Raw genomic sequence first — 18,510 nt, 5'->3', positions numbered from 1 at the left:
AGATTTCCCCAATCTGGTTCTAAACATCGGGTATTTATCCACTTCTCTCTCATCGTTCTCAATAAGTTGTGAACATCATGCGTTCAATCTATGAAATTTGAGAGTACAAAATAAAAATATAGCGCCAGAAAGATTCAGAGATTATTACCTTGAAGTAGGAGATCGACCATGGAAGGGTATGGAGCAATAGGAGTTCTTTTCGGGTCATCATAGGGTTTTGATGGCAAGAACAGACCGGAAGCCTCCCAACGATAATTTGATTTGGCGTCAGAGCAAATACGCCACATGGACATTCTGTTGATTTTGCTTAGGGATTTTGGATTAAATTTTCTAAAGTTTTATCCACAATCAAGTTCTCTTACACTGTCCATACATATGGGTGATCGAGTTTATAAATCTTCTCTTATATACCTCATTGTTTCAGTTAAAGAGCAGCACAAAAAGGCCCATTTCAAATGAAGTAAACAAAGGAAACAAAGTAACTCAGAGGATATATATCCTTAGTTAATGCTACTTTAACTAATCACTTAAAGTAACAAGTAATATTGATAGTATAAAAAACAAAATTGATGTTAAGAAACATAAAGACTAATGATCTCACTCAGACTCCAAGTCTTAACATTGCGGAAAACCAACAAGAAGGAGAGATGCAAATAAAATATCCTGTTTTGAAGGAATAATAATTCTGTTTGACAGGAAAAGTGAGTGCATCGTACCTTTGCGGCGTTTTAATTGTTCTTTAAAACTGTAAGTGAATTGAAGGACCACTTTGCATGTTGAAATATAAAGAATGCAAAATACAAAATAAAGGGGGATTATTAATAAAATATTGCTAAGAGAAATAATCTCCTTCTATCAATATGTTCAAATTGACCTTCCATTTTATAAAACAACGTGATGCAAGTCTATGAAACTCGAACATACATGCTTAAGTTACAGTTCACATTAAGTTGTGAGTATAAATGGTTGATCAACATACATACAAGTGCTAAATAAAGATTCAAACTTTGTATGTCATACTCAGGTGAATAGGGATTGTTTGCGATATCCCTCAGATTTTTGACCAAACCTTCAATATAGTTCTGTATTGATGATAAAAGAAGTATTATCTTTTCACATGTATAGAAAATAATAATATAATATTATCAGGAAGCGAGGAAATCAATATTCAAAAGAAATTCTACTCATTACAGCTTCTTTTCATAGTCACATCTCTTGTTAGGTAGAGAGTTACATTGAACTGAAAAAAATGTTAAAAAAGCCATAACCAATTACCTCTCTAAAATATTCAAGGGCTTCAGAACTGACTTTGCAAAGATCTGTACAAAGTTGAACTCCAGTTACTAGGACTCCATGATGTTTTTCTTTAAGTAGTGAAGCAGCAGGATACATAAAGTTTTCAGCTAGGTCCAAAACTTTCTTTATGATCCATATGGGGACAGTGCTGCCTACAGAGAACAGTTAGTCAAAGATTGCAGTCAGAGTGCTAAGAAATTAGAGAACCAAATACCTAGGTGCATACTGAGAATCCATAAACAAAGGCCAATTGACAGGAGGGAGAGAGAAAAAAACAGTATGAAACCTACTTAATCAAACCAATACAACAACAGAAATGTGAGTAATTTTAGATGAACCAATTTAGTACGTCATAAAAGTGACTTCACAGAATGGCTGGCACCAAGTAATAAATGTATTTCCCGCAAATCATTAAACAAGAAAGAGTTCAGACTCATATCATATGTTGCCTTTTTTCCCTTGAGTGATTACATGCAGTAAAATCTTCTAGATAAGATAAATGGTCAAAAAATATCCAGATTTCATAAAAGTGCAGGCTATTCGAAGGTCGAGGAACATCATTAAATAAAATATCACACATTCATGAAGTAGGAAAATAATTACATGTTACAACTCAGGTCTCAGTCATGAGACATGCAGTACATAAAATAAGAAAAACGAGTTCTAGGAAGCCATAGGTCATAAACTAAGAAAAAAACATTATGCAACACACAAACATATGCAGAAAATAACTGGGATTTGTACTGTAACAATAAAAATATACCCAAATAAGAAAGGAAGCTCTGTAAACCATATTGAATAAAAAAATAGATTGAACGACCAAAAACCAAATTCCAGATTGAATGACCAAAAACTAAATTGAAGCAGAAAGCAAAAACCAAAAATCGCAGATATTGACGATGCTGAAGACGATGATAGCTGGCCTGACTCAGAACGTTGAGGAGATCTTGATGGGCGTGACGGTGAAGGTCACAATGGCGTGAACGGTGATAACAACTTTGAGACTACTTGACAGGAAGAATACATCAGCTGCGAGACTACTTGACTGTAAGAATACGACAGCGTCGAGAAGATTGACGAAAGAATAATTGCGTGTGGTGGAGAAGATGTTGTACTAGAGAAGAGGGAAGATTGGGAAGAAGAGGGAAAATGAATTAGGGATCGGACAGGAGAGGGGGAGAATATATAATTGTCCTTCGCGGCGTTTACACAAAAAAATACTGCTAATGTACGTGATTTTGTGGCGTTTTAATGAAAAACGCCAATATTGCACAAGTTTATAGCGGTTACATATCTGGGCTATTGCGGCGTTTTATACATAAACGCCACTAAAATAAGCGTTTATAGAGGCGTTTTTGTAAAAACGCCGCTATATATCTGGCCTATTACGGTGTTTTTGCATAAACGCCACTAAAGTACGCATTTTTTGTGGCATTTTCATAAAAACTACGCTATATATCTGGCCTATTACGGTGTTTTTGCATAAACGCCACTAAAGTACGTGTTTTTTGCGGCATTTTCACAAAAATGCCGCTATATATTAGGATATTACGATGTTTTTTACATAAACGCTACTAAAGTACGCATTTTTAGCGGCATTTTTACAAAAACGCCGTTATATATTTGGATATCGCGGTGTTTATACAAAAACACCGCTACATGTAAAATATTATTGGCGTTTTTTATAAAAACGCCGCTAAATCTGCCGTTAAAAACCATTTTTGCTGTAGTGAGAGTGGAAGGAAACGAGGAAGAAGAAGGAAGGAGAGCAAGGGGAAGGAATATTCATAGAATGTCTAGTCCATTGGGGCTGAAAGGAAAAGGATGAGGGAAAAAATTATATGAATATGAAGTGGTGGAGAAAGATGAAAAAGATTTTGGATGGAGAAGACAGGTACTACGTCGACTGGATTATGTTCTCTTCTTTTATCCACACTCTCACTGCTCGGTCGTTAACACTTTGCTTTATTTCTAATTAATTATTTCATTTCTTTAAAATAATTCATTTTATTTTTTAGGGTCCGTTTGGAACGGGGAAAACAATTTACGGAAAATGTTTTCCCCATTTTTGGGTGTTTGGTTTGCATAAAACACACGGGTCAACATAAAATGAAATCCGGTCAATGGAAAACTGAGAGTAAAACACGGTATTTCGACTTACCGTTTGGAAAAGGGTAAGTCATTTTCCAAATTTCTCACGTCCCTTGCTCTACACAGAGAACACGGTAATTTCTTTCTCGCGTCCCTTGCTCCACACCGGAAAATCGATCGACTGTTTGTAATCCTTCTTACCGACGAGACGGGCGGTCGTCTTCTCAGGTATCTCTCGTTTCTTCTTCTCCCTTTTCATCTTCCTTGACCTCATTTTCTTTTTTTCATCTTTCCCTAATTTTCCATTTTCAATTTCACCGACGAGACATAAATCAAAGGTTTTCGGTTGAAATTGCTCTTCTTCGTGTTGCTAAAGGCTACCTGCGGTGCACCGAGCAACCTTTCGAAGAGGTTATCTCTCCCTCGCTCTTTGTGTTGTTTTTTTCGTCGATTGGGTTTATTTTTCATTTGCTCGTTTGTGCCTTCTTGATTTGTTTTTGGGGAAGTAATAGATCAAATTGCAAAGGAAATATGATAGACAAAAAACTTGTTGGATTTTCTTATATGAAAACTCTAATTTGATATATACTAAAATGTAATCATCATAAATGCTCTAAGCTAATAAATGCTTATGATCATAAGGAATGCATTTAAAGGACGTTTTGTGAATATAGAATTATGTTGCATTCTATATCAAGTATATCATATTACTACTTTAACAGTTACATATAAATTATTTGGGATTGCAAAATTCAGGTAGAATTGTTTATGAGTGAAAAATGGTTACTTAGAACTTTTAAATTGAAAAACTTGTTCAAAAGGTTTGGAAAGCCTTTTGAGAAGGTTTGATAAGTTTTAAAAGCATAAAAAGGTAAATGGGCTAAAACTATTTAAAAAAAATTATGAAAAACACATAGGGATCAAATCATTAAACATTTTTTGGGGCATTTCGGATGGTTATGCAAAAGAATTTATAGTTTTCCTCCTTACACGAGTCATTTGTTATCTTTTAACCTATTGAATTTCTTGACACAAAGAAGTTTATCATCAATGTATTAATTCCTTTAATCCTGAATTTAGAATCTCCAATGATCTTTGAAACACCTCTCCCTAAAGAATCTTTAAATTCAACTCTACAAGACAACATTAACGCCTATCTGATGAGGCTACTTGAGTTTCAAGCGTGCATCTCAATCCATGCTAACAAGGTTGAAAAAATGCAAAGAACTTCTGCAATAAGTTAAAAGATAACAATCTCTTGAGCCCAGACTTTCAACAATTAATGATGAAAACATGAGTATAAGGTTTTATGATGGGGATAAGTAATCCTCTGCTGTCGAGTTTTGTGATAACTTCATTGCTTCTTTCTCTCAATAGGGTAATGCCAAATTATATTTCTTTATTGAACTATCGAAATTCATATGTTATTTTGTTCCTTTTTAGTAATATTACTTGTTTCTTCTGCATATGTATCACTCAGATTATCTAGTAAAATTGAAGTCCAAATATTGTTTAATTTACATTTTGATTTTATTTAAACAATCAAAATATTGCTTACAAAAGTTACTTTGGTTTTGTTCTCTCTTTATTTACAATTAAATAAATAATCAAAGTATGTTTCAGCAACTTTGTTAGGGGAATAAAAGGCTTTATATATGCAGATGCATAAATAAATGCAAAACCTCATTTAGAGCATGACCAGTTAGATTTTGAAAATTCTTGAAACAAATTCCTCATTACAATCATGTATGGCTTTATTGAAGAAATGACAATACATTTCTCAACTAACTTTTTGACATTTATATGCTAGAAACATTATACAACTTAAATACATACCATATCATTTCATAAGACATAGCAAAAATCAAGTACCTTCTCACTAATGTAGATGCAGGTCAAACCACATCTGTCTAATGGAATACCTATATACTTTCTACTATAAATGACACAAAAACCCTTTTTACATAAAACAAGCCACATTCAATCCACATAAACTTCATGATCCGTTAGCTAGCAACTTTAGATTCTATCTAAGGGCTGATTTCATTGTCATGGAACACACATTAACAGAAACATTTCATTTCATGCCCAATAGAGTACCGATACTTATCTTTTATGGTATCGATACCCCCTTCGATACTGAAACTATTTTGACATTCTATAAATTTACATATTGGAAATGGTATCGATACTACCAATTCAATATTAATATCATCCTCAACCAGTACCGATACTACTCTTCGAATTCAACTATTTTTACCTTGAAGTATCAGTACTGTTCTTCCAGTACTGATACTCCATGCCCATAATTGCCATTTCCATTTCAAAATTTTACCAAAAACTAATCTCCTACTTTTACGTCCTTCTTTATCTTACATTTTGGTCATTGACCCGATGATTTGGATGTTACAATGAATGTAGATTATCCATAATTTACTGATTAGTATTTATTTTACAGTTCAAGTATTCATAAATTATTACGATCATTTTTTTGTAGATGGAATATAATTCTATTCATAAAACAATAGTGGGAGTTGTTGCTTCAACTTTGGCTTTTGGGGCTCTTTGGATTCACATAATAAAATCTAGAAAGCAAATAAGTCATCAATGTCATGTGAATTGAGATGATGAAAGAGAAAATTACATCAATAATATTTTATATACATGTGATCAGAATTGTATCGACATAATACGAATGCGACCACTTGCGTTATTTAATTTGTGTGACTTCCTTACTAGGAACAACTTTTTACAGTCGACAAAATCGGTGAATGTTAAGGAGCAAGTTATCATATTTTTACAGTCGATAAGATTTTGACTGATTGGATCAAGATATTATAGATCAATTGAAACAATTCATGTTACTTTAGGATTGTGCTGAGGGCTATTATGAAGCTATATAAATTAGCTATTAGGTTACCCGATGAGTCAACTCCTCCTGAAATAATAAACAATTCAAGGTTTTACCAATATTTTAAAGATTATGTGGGAGCATTAGATGGAACTCATATTCGTGCATCTGTTCCACCTAACATTCAAGGAAGATTTCGTAGTCGTAAAGGGGGAACGATACAGAATGTATTAGCTACCATTAAGTTTGACGTGAACTTTTCGTATGTTCTAGCTGGTTGGGAAGGCAGTGCGCATGATTCTCGTATTTTAATTGATGCACTTACATGCCCAAGAGGATTTAGTATTCCAGAAGGTAATAATTAGCTTTAATAATATAAATTAATTAATTTCAACTCATAATATATTAAGTAATAATAACATTTTGTTAAATTGTAGTTAAATATTATCTTGCTGATGCTGAATATGGCATCCGAAATGGAATTATCTCTCCATATCATGGTGTTCAATATCATTTAAAAGATTTCAATAATCATCATCCAGAAATTGCAAAAGAATTTTTTAATCTTCGTCATTCATCATTGCGAACAACTGTTGAGCGAGTGTTTGGAATTTTAAAGAAACGTTTTCGTGTGTTAGATGCTAAACATTTTGGGATTTTCAAACACAAATAGACGTAGTATTGGCTTGTACTATCATTCATAACCATATAATGGGAGTTGATCCTAATGATATAATTAATGAAGGATTGTATGAGGAACCTGAGCCTTATTCGATAACATCAATGCTTACACAACGAGAAGAGAGAGAAGAAGCTAGAGAATGGGCTACTAAAAGAGATGAAATTGCAGAAGCTATGTGAAGTGATTATATAATTAGAAATATGTAATTTTGTTGATTTTTTTTAGTTTTTGTATGTTACGTATGATGGATATTGTTGTTTTTAGTTTGTTGGATATTGAACTTGCTACTATTTTAAGTTCGTATAAAATTGAAGTTAAATTTTATGGACGTTGACATTTTTATTTTTAGGTTGTTTGTATTATAAATGTTATGTTTTAAGTTTGTTGGACTATGAAATTGATAATGTTATGTTTCCAGTTATGTTTGAAATTAATCATTATTATTGTAAGTTTTAAAATTTTGTGTTCCATCGTCTAATTGCTTTCTATTTATATGATTATTAGCAATGAGCACATCAAAAAATTTTAGGTGGACAAAACCAATGGAACGACATTTCCTCGAAATACTTGCAAAGAAGGCACAAAAAGGTAATAAGACATCTAATACCTTCAAATCAATTTCTATAAAGTGAGTTGTAATAGCTATTTCTAAAAAATTTAGAGTCCAATGTAACGCTAAACAGGTAGAAAATCATTTGAGGAATGTAAAAAAAATACATGGAAAACTATATGTACAATTAGTGAAGAAAGTAGATTAGGATGGGACAATAACATGAAAATGATAACATGTGACGGAGTGACATACGACGCTATAGTGACGATAATTTCTATATACTATTTTTACTTGAAAGTTAAATTTTACTTGTTATTCTAATTGTGCATAATATTTAATAGGCACACCCGAAATATGGTCAATATTTTAACAAAAAATTTGATTCTTATGATGAGATGGCTCTTGTTGTCGGTTAAGATATGACAACAGAGAGTCTTGCTAGAACTTTTGTCGATATAGACTTGGATGATGTTAATGAAGGATCAATGTCGTTAAATTTCGACACTCAACATGTCGATGAGGAAAGAACAAACGTATCTTCATCTGGTACATCAAAACGTAAAAGGAAGAATGTCCAAGAAAACGTCAATGATGATCATATTCAGTTTGTAGGTGAGAAACTTGGCGAGATTGCTGAAGCACTCAAAAAATTTACCGATGATAGGACATCATATCTTTACGAAGAAGTTATGTCAATGGAGAAAGAATGATTTGATGACGACTTTCTTTGTGAGGTCTTCGATTTTCTAGCCAATAATGAGTTTGAGGCCAAAGCTTTCTTAGCTAAAAAAATAAAGCATAGGAAAATTTGGCTTCAAAAGTTTACCTAAGGTTAAGATGTGAACGTTAATGTGGTAAATTATTATTTATGACTTAGACAATATTTTAGCTCTAATGTGTTGTAGTATAGACTTCAGTATTTGTATTGTTGGTTTGATGTATTGTAGCACTAATTATGAATTAGACTATGTATTATTACGGTTGGATATTATTGTTGTTTTAATGTGATAAACCCTTTAATTATATATTTTGACATTATTATTATTATTATTACAATGTTATGTACTATTAATTAAACATTCTTAGGATTTATAAACTTTTATAATATATTTTTAATCAATTATTAATATTATCTAAAATACATATTTTTATAAAATATAATTATATATCAACAATGAACCTTTAAAAATAATAAATAATAAAACATATCCAATATGTACAACTTCTTCATTAAAAACAGATTCTGAAAATTATTTTCAAGAAAATTACCCAAACATGGTAAAACATTTTACAGTGTATCATCCAAACTCTGAAAAATATTTTATGAAAAATGATTTACATTTCTGTAAAATATTTTCTAGATTTCATTTTCCGGAAACTATTTTCAATAAAACCCCTTAATCCGACTTATTTATTTCAAAATTTCCAAAAAAAAAAATAACGTTGACTTATTTTGAACAAATAAAAAGGTAAAAGTGTACATGTTCTCATATTTTAAAAAAATTATTGTAGTATTTATTTCTTTAAATTTGATGTGACCTTTAAACTTAGAAATTAAATTTAATGTGATTTTTTAACTAATAATTTACGTTATTGACCGTTAAGATGTTGATGTGACAATTTAAGGTGACTGATAACATAACTGATGATGTGGTAGATGGACTAAATTGATATTTTTGGTCGAGTTCGATGATCAAATTGCTTTTTGTTTAAAAACTTAAGGGCTTATTTGATTTTCTCATAAAAATATTTTAAGTTGTTAATTTTTAATTTAAACTAAACAAATATAAAACAATTAAATATAAAAATATTAAAAATAAAATATATATTACTAAAAAATAAATTATATATATATATATATTAATCAAAGTAATTGAAAATATTATTGTTAAATGATTCATTCAATTTAGAGACAAATTCTAATGTAAATTTTATTTTATTTAGCAATATAATAATATTGTTATGTTCATACATATCAATTGTAATGTGAGTTTTATTTTATTTTCATTTTATAGAGATGAACTTTTTATTCAATTGAAAAATAAAAAAATATTAGGTATAATAAAAAAAGTCTCAAACATGTGGATTTGATATTTAATGAATTTTATTTTCATCTATCATGTTATATTTAGTAAAATATTTTTTTAATTGTATAACTATTTTTCTAATATTTTTTAAATTATATATTTTATGATAATTTATAAATAAATTTTATTTTTAATATTTTATATTTATTTTTTCTATATTTTTATAGTTTGGATTAAAAATTTGAAATTTAAAATATTTTTTTGGAAAAAAAATATATTAATCCCTTGAATTAAAAAAACAATTTGACTCTCGAATTCAATAAAAAAAATCAGTTTAACTCATCTACTACATTATCAATCATGTCACTAATCACCCCGAATTATCATGTCAGTTACTGTAACGATCAACGACGAAAACTGTTTAGCAAAAACCACCTTTAATATGTTTTTCTAAATTTGAAAGTCACATTAAGTGTAAAAAAACTACTAATGCCACATTATTTTTTTTAAAGTACGAGAGTCTCATATACCCTTTTTGTCAAATAAAAAATTATTTGGCTAACCTAACAGCTAATCAGTGCCCCCAATATTAACGAGATATTACTAGCATAGTTTCAAAAAATAGAGAGATTACTAGCTTAGACATCCCGAGACCAACGTACATGAAATTTTTAATTTCTAATATATTTTAATTATTTTTTTAATCTTTATTAATAATTTATTTTCGCCTAAGATCACAAATTTGCGTACATTTTATGGTGCCAATCCTTAAATCTTACATTCACCAGTCTTAATTAAGCCAAAGCATGCATGTCCCATGCAAATATAAGCATTGAGAAAAACCATGTCTAATTTATTTTTCTTTTCCTTTCTCACTTAATGAAGAACATTGGTTTCATGCAAAAGAAAAAGAAAAGAGTTATATTGTGCAGCAACCTCATAAACTTTGAACCTGTTCTGTCTCATGGGACCATCTTCCCATCTTTGTTTTGTTTTTAATCTTTCCTGGCTATTAATAGTGGGATGCATTCTAAATCCTAGGACATAATTGAAGATTCTGGCAATGTAACAGAATATATATGAAAACGAAAACGAAAACGAAAGGGATTGTTTCTTTGTACATGGCCTAACAACAGACTATCGAGGGACTGGCCGTGCGATAGACTCGTCCAACGATAGGTAATTATCGGTACCGATCATATCCAAGGAACCAGGGTTAAGGAAAGAAATGGCGGAGTGCCTAGACATTTCATCCGAGTTACCTTCTCTAAGCATCATCCCTTCCTTTTCGATTATGATGGCATCTTGGATCTCCTTCAGGACTTCTGATATCGATGGCCTCGTATGTCCGTGAGGTTGCACGCAGTTTAAAGCTTTCTCAGCTACCTTCCACATCGATTGAATGTCGTAGTCATCACGGAGGTAAGGATCAATGATTCCTTGAATGTCCCCACTCTCGATATGCAACTTTGCCTATAATATATCATAATTCGTTTTCGAAACCATGAGCAGCAATAGGAAAGTGCATAAGAGAAATCTGGAAAGAAATAAACCGATATTTTGAACAATATCATTACTCCAGCGTCTGGAAACTAAATGAACTTACCCATTGGACAATATTCCGGCAATTAACACCAAAGCTTTCATTAGATATAGCTTCCTGACCGGACATCAGTTCTAGAAGAATGACACCAAAGCTATAGACATCGCTTTTATCCGTTAATTGCTGCGAGATATAATACCTGTGCACCAAAAAGAACTATTATAAACTCGATAGCATGGCTGCAAACAAAAATTTCTACGGTAAAAGGTATTTGAAGGGGGTACAAAATGTTCGACTTGATATTATCTAGAAAACATATTCTACTTCTTCCTTGTTAGTCAGCCTGTAAACACTTAATTTCATCCTCGGAAAACAATTTAATCATTCGCGAACAGCAGCAGCGACAATGGCAAATCAGTGCAGATAGTCATTTAACATGGTTTCAACTAGAGGGAGGATTTAGTGGAACAAGGTCTTACTCGGGATCTAGATACCCCACAGTTCCTCGAACTATGCTCGACACATGTGATACTCCATCAACTTGCAGCTTTGAAAGTCCAAAATCTGAAACCTTCGCCCTCATGTGCTTGTCAAGAAGAATATTGCTAGTTTTCAAATCCCTATGGATAATGGCTGGAACACAGCCAGTGTGAAGGTATTCGATTCCTGAATGAAGGAAATATAAAGAATCAAGCTTTCCGTCAGTTGAATAAAGCAAAAGGCTTCAGCACAGAAAAAAAGTCTAGTCCCTCAGCTTAAGTACCTTTTGCAGCATCTTCAGCAATCTCAAGGCGTTTTATCCAACTGATACCATGTTCCCTTGTTAAAGGGCCTACAAATATTTACACATGGTCAGCACTCAACCGTTATCGGTTTCAACCAAAGGAATACTAGAACTTACCATAAAGATGTTCTTTGAGAGTTCCGTTGTGCATGAACTCGTAAACAAGTATACTGCTCTCATCTTCTTGACAATATCCAAGAAACTGTACCAGGTTCCTATGATGTATCCTTGAAAGGAGACTCACCTTCACCATAATCAAAATTTCACATGATTTTAGCTTAAAATGGCTTCTTAGAAATATGTCAACCAATGCAACATAAGTTATTTCAAAGCATCAGAACATTCTCTAAAACTGAAAGGGCTTAAAACGAATCATTTCCTTTTAAGTAAGGTCACTGAAAGCAGACTCGCATACAGCTAATTCACTCGTGAACACCATAATTATGAACAAAATGTCAGGTCAGATTACACAAGCAGGTTACACGTACCTCATTCGTAAATTCCCTCTTTCCTTGGAAGGAATTACTAATGAGAACCTTTACTGCAATTTCCTTCCCGTCTTTCAATTTCCCATAGTGTACTACTCCAAAGCCTCCAGAACCAATTTTCTTCTCAAAATTGTTTGTAGCATCTTCAATCTCGGCTACCGTAAAGCAATTAGCAGCCTCAGCGGGAGCATTATTCAAAGAAGAAGCAGGCAACGGATGATGAAATTGTTCTGATATAAATTAAAAGAAATTAAGCATGTCACAACTCAGATATGCAATAGATTAGCCAAGCTTTGAAGGACCTGCCGTACCTTGTTTGTGTTTCTTCTTCCCCTTGTGCAAAATAATGCAAGACAATATCGTAGATATGAGCAGAAAAGCAGCTCCAACTGATGAACCAACAATAATAGTACCAAGATGTTTCGATTTTCCACCCCCCTCATGAAGGTTTATATTTCCAGCATAGCTGTGTGAAAAATGTAGTCGTAACTATATTGCACAAACTAAGTGCCATATATTAGTATAAAAGGAGAAATGGATAAAAATAATAATATAAAGAGAACAAAGTAGCAGATATTACGTAATTTTGGTTAGTATAAGATTTCTTGACTGGCGACTATCAGGAAATGTTTGTTGTACATTAAGAGATTAGGAATAGGCCTTCTATAATCATTGCAAGGGATGAAAGCCAATTATATATAATATATATGCAAAGAGCATATTCAAAATACTATTACTTATCAGACTCCAGAGTGACTTCTATGGCAGCTCAAGGAGTGTGAACTAAGAATTTAGAATGTTATAATCCGATTAACGCAAACACTACATCTCACTCTGTTCAAACAAAGGCCTTAAGTTTCTCTAACACTTGATAACCATTTCCGAAAAAAGTATCTATGGACAGAATTGCCTACAATGCTTCCTGCATATGTTAAACATCTTTGTATGTCTATATTTGTGCTTAAAGAATATAAGTATTTTGGTAAACAAAGGAAATTTGTAGCATTGACTTAATACATGCAGGTTGTATGAATCCAAGATGTAAATACGATCAGCTAATAATTAAGTATGTGTTAGTGCATTTCAATTGCATTTAGGATACTCACTTCAAAGACAAGTTTTTACTCAGAAGGCCAGATGGTACTCTTCCGGATAACATATTATTCTGCACGTCCCTGCATAATAAAAGTATCACTTTCAGATTTTTTTCTCCCTTCGAGAAAGCAATGTGGAAAACAGCAACACAACTAAAACAATGGAAAATGAATTAATCCAATGCGCAGAGCAACTAATGCACTAAGAACATAGATGTTTACTATTAAACTATTGAAAGTTCTGTCAGGAAAATAACAATGGAGTAATAGACAAATTCGAGTGACTTACAATTCCCTCAAGTTTGGTAGGTTCATTAAAGATGAAGGCAGCTCACCCGTCAAGCGATTGTTCTCAAGATGACTACATAAGACAAAATCTTAGTCAGTAAATTCTTTATAAAAGAATCACAGTTAGGAAAAGAAGACTTGGTGTTTACATGATCTTCAGGTCCACACATCCTGTAAAATCTGGTATTGGACCAGTGAAGAAATTCCCATCGAGCCATCTGTAAGGAAAATATTAGTTTGTTTAGGGTGTAAAATGGAAGCATCAATCAATTGAATTAAAAAGATAGCAAAGTCAAGAATCCAGTTCGGAGCTTACATTTCCACCAAACCGCTTAATTTCGTAAAATCAGAAGGTATGTTCCCGGTCAAGTTCTTGCTGGATAAAAGGCTGCCAAGCACCACAAATAAAACAAGTTAAAAGGCACTCATATTTGATCCAGATATTAGTGAAGAACTCCTTTAACAGAAGTGGGAAAGAATCTTAGGTGGTTTAAATCTTTACATTGACACTATCTTTGGCTGTATATCGGAATTACACCGCACCCATGACCATGGAACAGGCAAGCATGGGTCACCACCTTCCTGTGCCCAGTCAGCTGATGGATGGAGAGCGACCACATTAGCAACAAGCGCTTCTGCAACTCACAAAAATCTATTTTCAGAGACATTATGAACAAGACTATGCAAAGAATGCATTCCAATCATCTACGTATACTGAATGGTACTTAACATTACTTACCGTCCACGGAACCATCGTTTTTCTCCAGATACCTGTATATCTCAATAGCGTTCAACAGTGGCCCCTTGGAAGAATCAGATGTCTTCCCAAATCTAAATGATAATACAAAGGGGAGGGATATGTTAGGATATCCTGGTTCATAAACACGGTATGGTCCTTGGGCATTTTCTTGGATATTAACAACAGGTTTGCTCACATCAGGTTGGCCTGGTAGCACCAGCCTGAATTTTCTGAACTCATCTGGAGCCAAATCTTCAATTTCAGCGAAGTACGTAAATGCCCAGCCAAAACCAGGAAAACCATCCAGGTTCAGGCGATAAGTTAATGATCCATTCATGCCAACTACAGCAGTCTGCATCACTTTTTGAGGTGGCATTTCACTGCTACCAATGAAAATTGACTTGTTCGTAGAGACTTTCACAGTGCCAGCAGCAACATCGACAAGGTAGTTTGCTCTCTTTACAGAATCCGAATCCCATATTCTATCAAATGGATCATCAGGATACCTAACTGGAGCTTCACTTTCTGCACCAAAGTTGATTCTAGCAGAGCTTTCGAGATAAAAATTCTCTTCAAATGGTGTGTAATAAATCGAGCCATTGAACTGTCGTAGCTCTAAGGTGGATATGAATGGCTGTCCAGTTGTGGCATTGGATAAACAGACACTAACAGTAGGGCCAGTAGCCAGGAATATAAGTTCAACCTTCTCTATAGTATTCGCATCCGATATAACAATTGTAGACCAATGAGTAGCCCCAAAGGAAATGTCAAATTTCGGATAAACATTATTGCTATCAAAATTACCATACAAGAAAGTTGCTCTTATGAGATACCTAGTCCTGCTTACAACGTTAAGCTTGTAGCAGTACTTAATGGAATCAGCAGGGAAATGCCTCAGTGTCGTATACTGCTTTCTTGTCTTATTCAAAACAGATATGCTAGCTGCTTCTCCGTATTGAAGAATATCATCGGAGGACCACATGAGGCCAAGTTCATCAGTGAAATTTCCTTCACCCCCACAATTCAAACTCACAAAACCTGTTCCATAGTTTAGAATTGTTAGAAATCACACAAAAACACCATAGACTTCATCCACCAAATGCTAGACATCAAGCACTATGGTCCAAAGCAAATAAAGCACCATGAGAACATTAAAACCATGAAGTATAAGGTCACTAAACAAAATACAGATTGCTTACTTGGTCTACAAAGGCCAAATTTAGCAATTTCAAGGTTCTTTTACCCCAGATTTTAAGTTGGTTCATCAGTTATGAACAAGACACTGTCAGCAAGGGCAACTAAACCGAAACCGGGTTAATATATTAGGTTTTTAATTTCCAGATACACTTAAGGAGTATAGGCCTTGGCATTATTCTCCTCTTCTCTTCATCAATTTTCTCATAAGTTGACTGTCTTCCTGTGGTCAATTATAGTTGCCTCTTTTGCTCATCCACCAAAATTAACTGTATAAATGGACAATGTTCTCTAAATACACAACATCTTTAAAAAATTACCAAAATAATTACTTTTTTTTCTCACAAAATGATAATATTCTATTAGCTGCACCTGCAATAGATTAACTTCAAATCACTATAAAAGAACCAAACCCTACTAGATCATTATAGTGAATATATAAAGATAAAATGATAACAGAAAACAAATATATCACTCAAACTATAACCCATAGCTGAAACCCTGAAACAGAATGATCCCCATATTGATACACATGTAATATATTATATTGAATATCCTAGAAAATTGATGACAACCCCATATGACAAGCAAAGCATGAATTTCAGAAAACATGGACAAAACTGCAAACAAAGAACAAAAAAGAACTCATTTTGTATGTAACTTGCACAACTATAAATAAAGGAAATACCTTGCATCTGGGCTGAGGAGGGATCCAAAAGAAGAAGCAGGGAGAATAAAAGAAGCGAAAAGGGAAGCCTTTTCTCCATATTCATGGTGAAGGCAACAAATGGTAACGTGATAGACCATGAAAAGGAAAAGAAAGAAACAGCAGCTGAAAAACAAAAGAGAGCTCTTTCACTCTTTGCGACCGTATATATTAAAATACAAGGCAGAAAAGAAGAAAAAAAATGAAAATCTGATTTTGGGATTCACAGAAATAGCGAATTTCAAAATTCACAAGTACCCATAGTAGGCAGATATACTTCTAAAAGAGAGGAAAGAGCAAGGAAATGTAAATCATTTGGAGAGAGAGTGGAGTTTTAAGAAGAAGAAGAAAAGGATGATTCTTTTCCCCTTTTTTCCTCGGTTTTCTTAAGAGCTTTGTATGTTTTTGTTTGCTGGCTGCTTGCTGTTCTATGCTAATCGACTTCAAGCATGAAACTTTATCTTATTAAATTTTCGTTTTTTTTTAATTTCTGAGTTTTCTTCTTGGAAGGGAGGGGGGCGGAGAGAGAGACTGGTAAGAGAATTGTGGGTCCCCATGGAAGTGGACTCTTCAGGAGACTTTGACCGAATCAAATCAATCCAATGTCAATCTTAAACACAAAGCAAGCAAAACGAAGGGACGAGATTCGTTGATCTTAAATCACCAAAGTTCAAGAGTCTTTGATTAAGATCCCACCGTTAGTTTTTCTGATAAATAAAAAAAGACATCTTGTCATCATCAACCAACCTTCCTTTGTTTTAATTATAGAAAGAAATTATTTGCACCTCAGAAGAATTGCTCTAACCAGTTAAAGAAATCCCTACTGTTTTGGTAAATTTTGATTATAAGATTACACTTTTACTGTCTTGTTTTTCATTATTTTTATTTGTTTTAAAATTTATCTCGTAAATTGATAAAGAAATAAGTAGTTTACAAACTTACATAAAATCAGAAGAAAATAATTAATTTTTTTTTATTTATCGACGACGTACACATACTTTGCAAAGGTAGTTGATTAAATTCAGATCTTTAAAAAAAATTATATTCCTTTTTATTATTACATTCGTTTAATGGATTTAATGATAAAATTAATTTTATAAATCCAACTATCAATAATATAATAATTATTTATGAGATGAAGTTTACATGAGAGTGAGATGTGATTCATTTAATTCACTATAAATGTAAAAAGGACATTGATTCCAAACAACTTTAATTTATGACGCCACAAATAAATGCGAGGGTCCATTTGAACAGAAGAGCGGATAGGAGGATAAATCAATGAATTTAAAAGAATCTTTGGGGTGTGAGGTAGGAATGAGCATGTCATCTGAATTCGATGGGTTTTGATCTGATTTGACTTAATTAGGTCGGGATTTAAAAAAAATAGGTCGGGTCAAATTCGGGTTTATGATGAAAAATACCCGATTTGACCCGAAAAAATTAATTTTACTTTATATATTTAAGAATAATTACAATAATATCTATCTATATTTTTTTTTTCAATTAAGTCGTTATTTTTATTGACTAAAACTAATATTTTTTATTATTTCGGGTCGAGTTTAAATTTTATCTCAAAAAATCAGGTCAGGTTCGGATCGGATGGAGGATATATATTTTCGGGTCGGATTAAAGATGTAAAATTTTCGTGTCGGGTCTAATTGGTCCAAACCCGACCCATATTCATCCCTATTGTGAGGCGCAATTATTTTCACATGTTCAAAAGAATAATATAAATGGTAAATAATCTTTTGTAGACCCGTTTAGATTACAAGAATATACAGATTAGTCCTCCATTTAATCCTTATTATAAAAGATGTATCCATATTTTGGCCTATAATTATTTTATTTTACAAAAACAATTTTTATAATTATCACTGAAACGAAGACTATGTATTCTTAAACACTTTTATTATTGTTGTTGTTATTGCTTGATTATATATAATTCAGGGACTGATTGTATCTTTGTATAATATAAATTAAAATAATGTAATTTTATTATTAAAATTTTATTTGTGACCATATTTGAACATGCAAATTTTGTTTCTTCTTTATGATAACTTGATTAGTAACCTTGATATTTTAAAATGCATTATATCATTATATAATTTTTATTAATTCAAATATTTGGACGTCAATAAAAAAATCTTGGGACATTGTTAAAAAATTAATAA

General features: G+C 32.6%; 1 protein-coding gene across 1 annotated transcript; it reads right to left on the bottom strand.

The window, feature by feature from the left end:
• Positions 1–10,555: 10,555 nt before the first annotated feature.
• On the bottom strand, positions 10,556–16,613 carry LOC120123996 (probable LRR receptor-like serine/threonine-protein kinase At1g67720). The gene is made up of 15 exons (XM_039142770.1): positions 16,595–16,613; positions 16,319–16,462; positions 14,437–15,474; positions 14,200–14,332; positions 14,014–14,085; positions 13,847–13,915; positions 13,699–13,770; positions 13,422–13,490; positions 12,627–12,781; positions 12,316–12,545; positions 11,945–12,071; positions 11,807–11,875; positions 11,523–11,709; positions 11,107–11,242; positions 10,556–10,973 (listed from the first exon to the last, which is right to left on the bottom strand). Exons 1-15 carry the CDS (start codon positions 16,596–16,598, stop codon positions 10,638–10,640), a joined length of 2,841 nt encoding a protein of 946 aa, XP_038998701.1. The 5' UTR covers positions 16,599–16,613; the 3' UTR covers positions 10,556–10,637.
• Between the last annotated feature and the right edge of the window lie 1,897 nt (positions 16,614–18,510).

This window comes from Hibiscus syriacus, unplaced genomic scaffold, assembly GCF_006381635.1.
Source record: "Hibiscus syriacus cultivar Baekdansim isolate YM2019G1 unplaced genomic scaffold, ASM638163v2 tig00110410_pilon, whole genome shotgun sequence".
Lineage (NCBI taxonomy): Eukaryota > Viridiplantae > Streptophyta > Magnoliopsida > Malvales > Malvaceae > Hibiscus > Hibiscus syriacus.
Note: the sequence above shows the minus strand (reverse complement) of the source record. Positions and strands in the feature narration are given on the sequence as shown.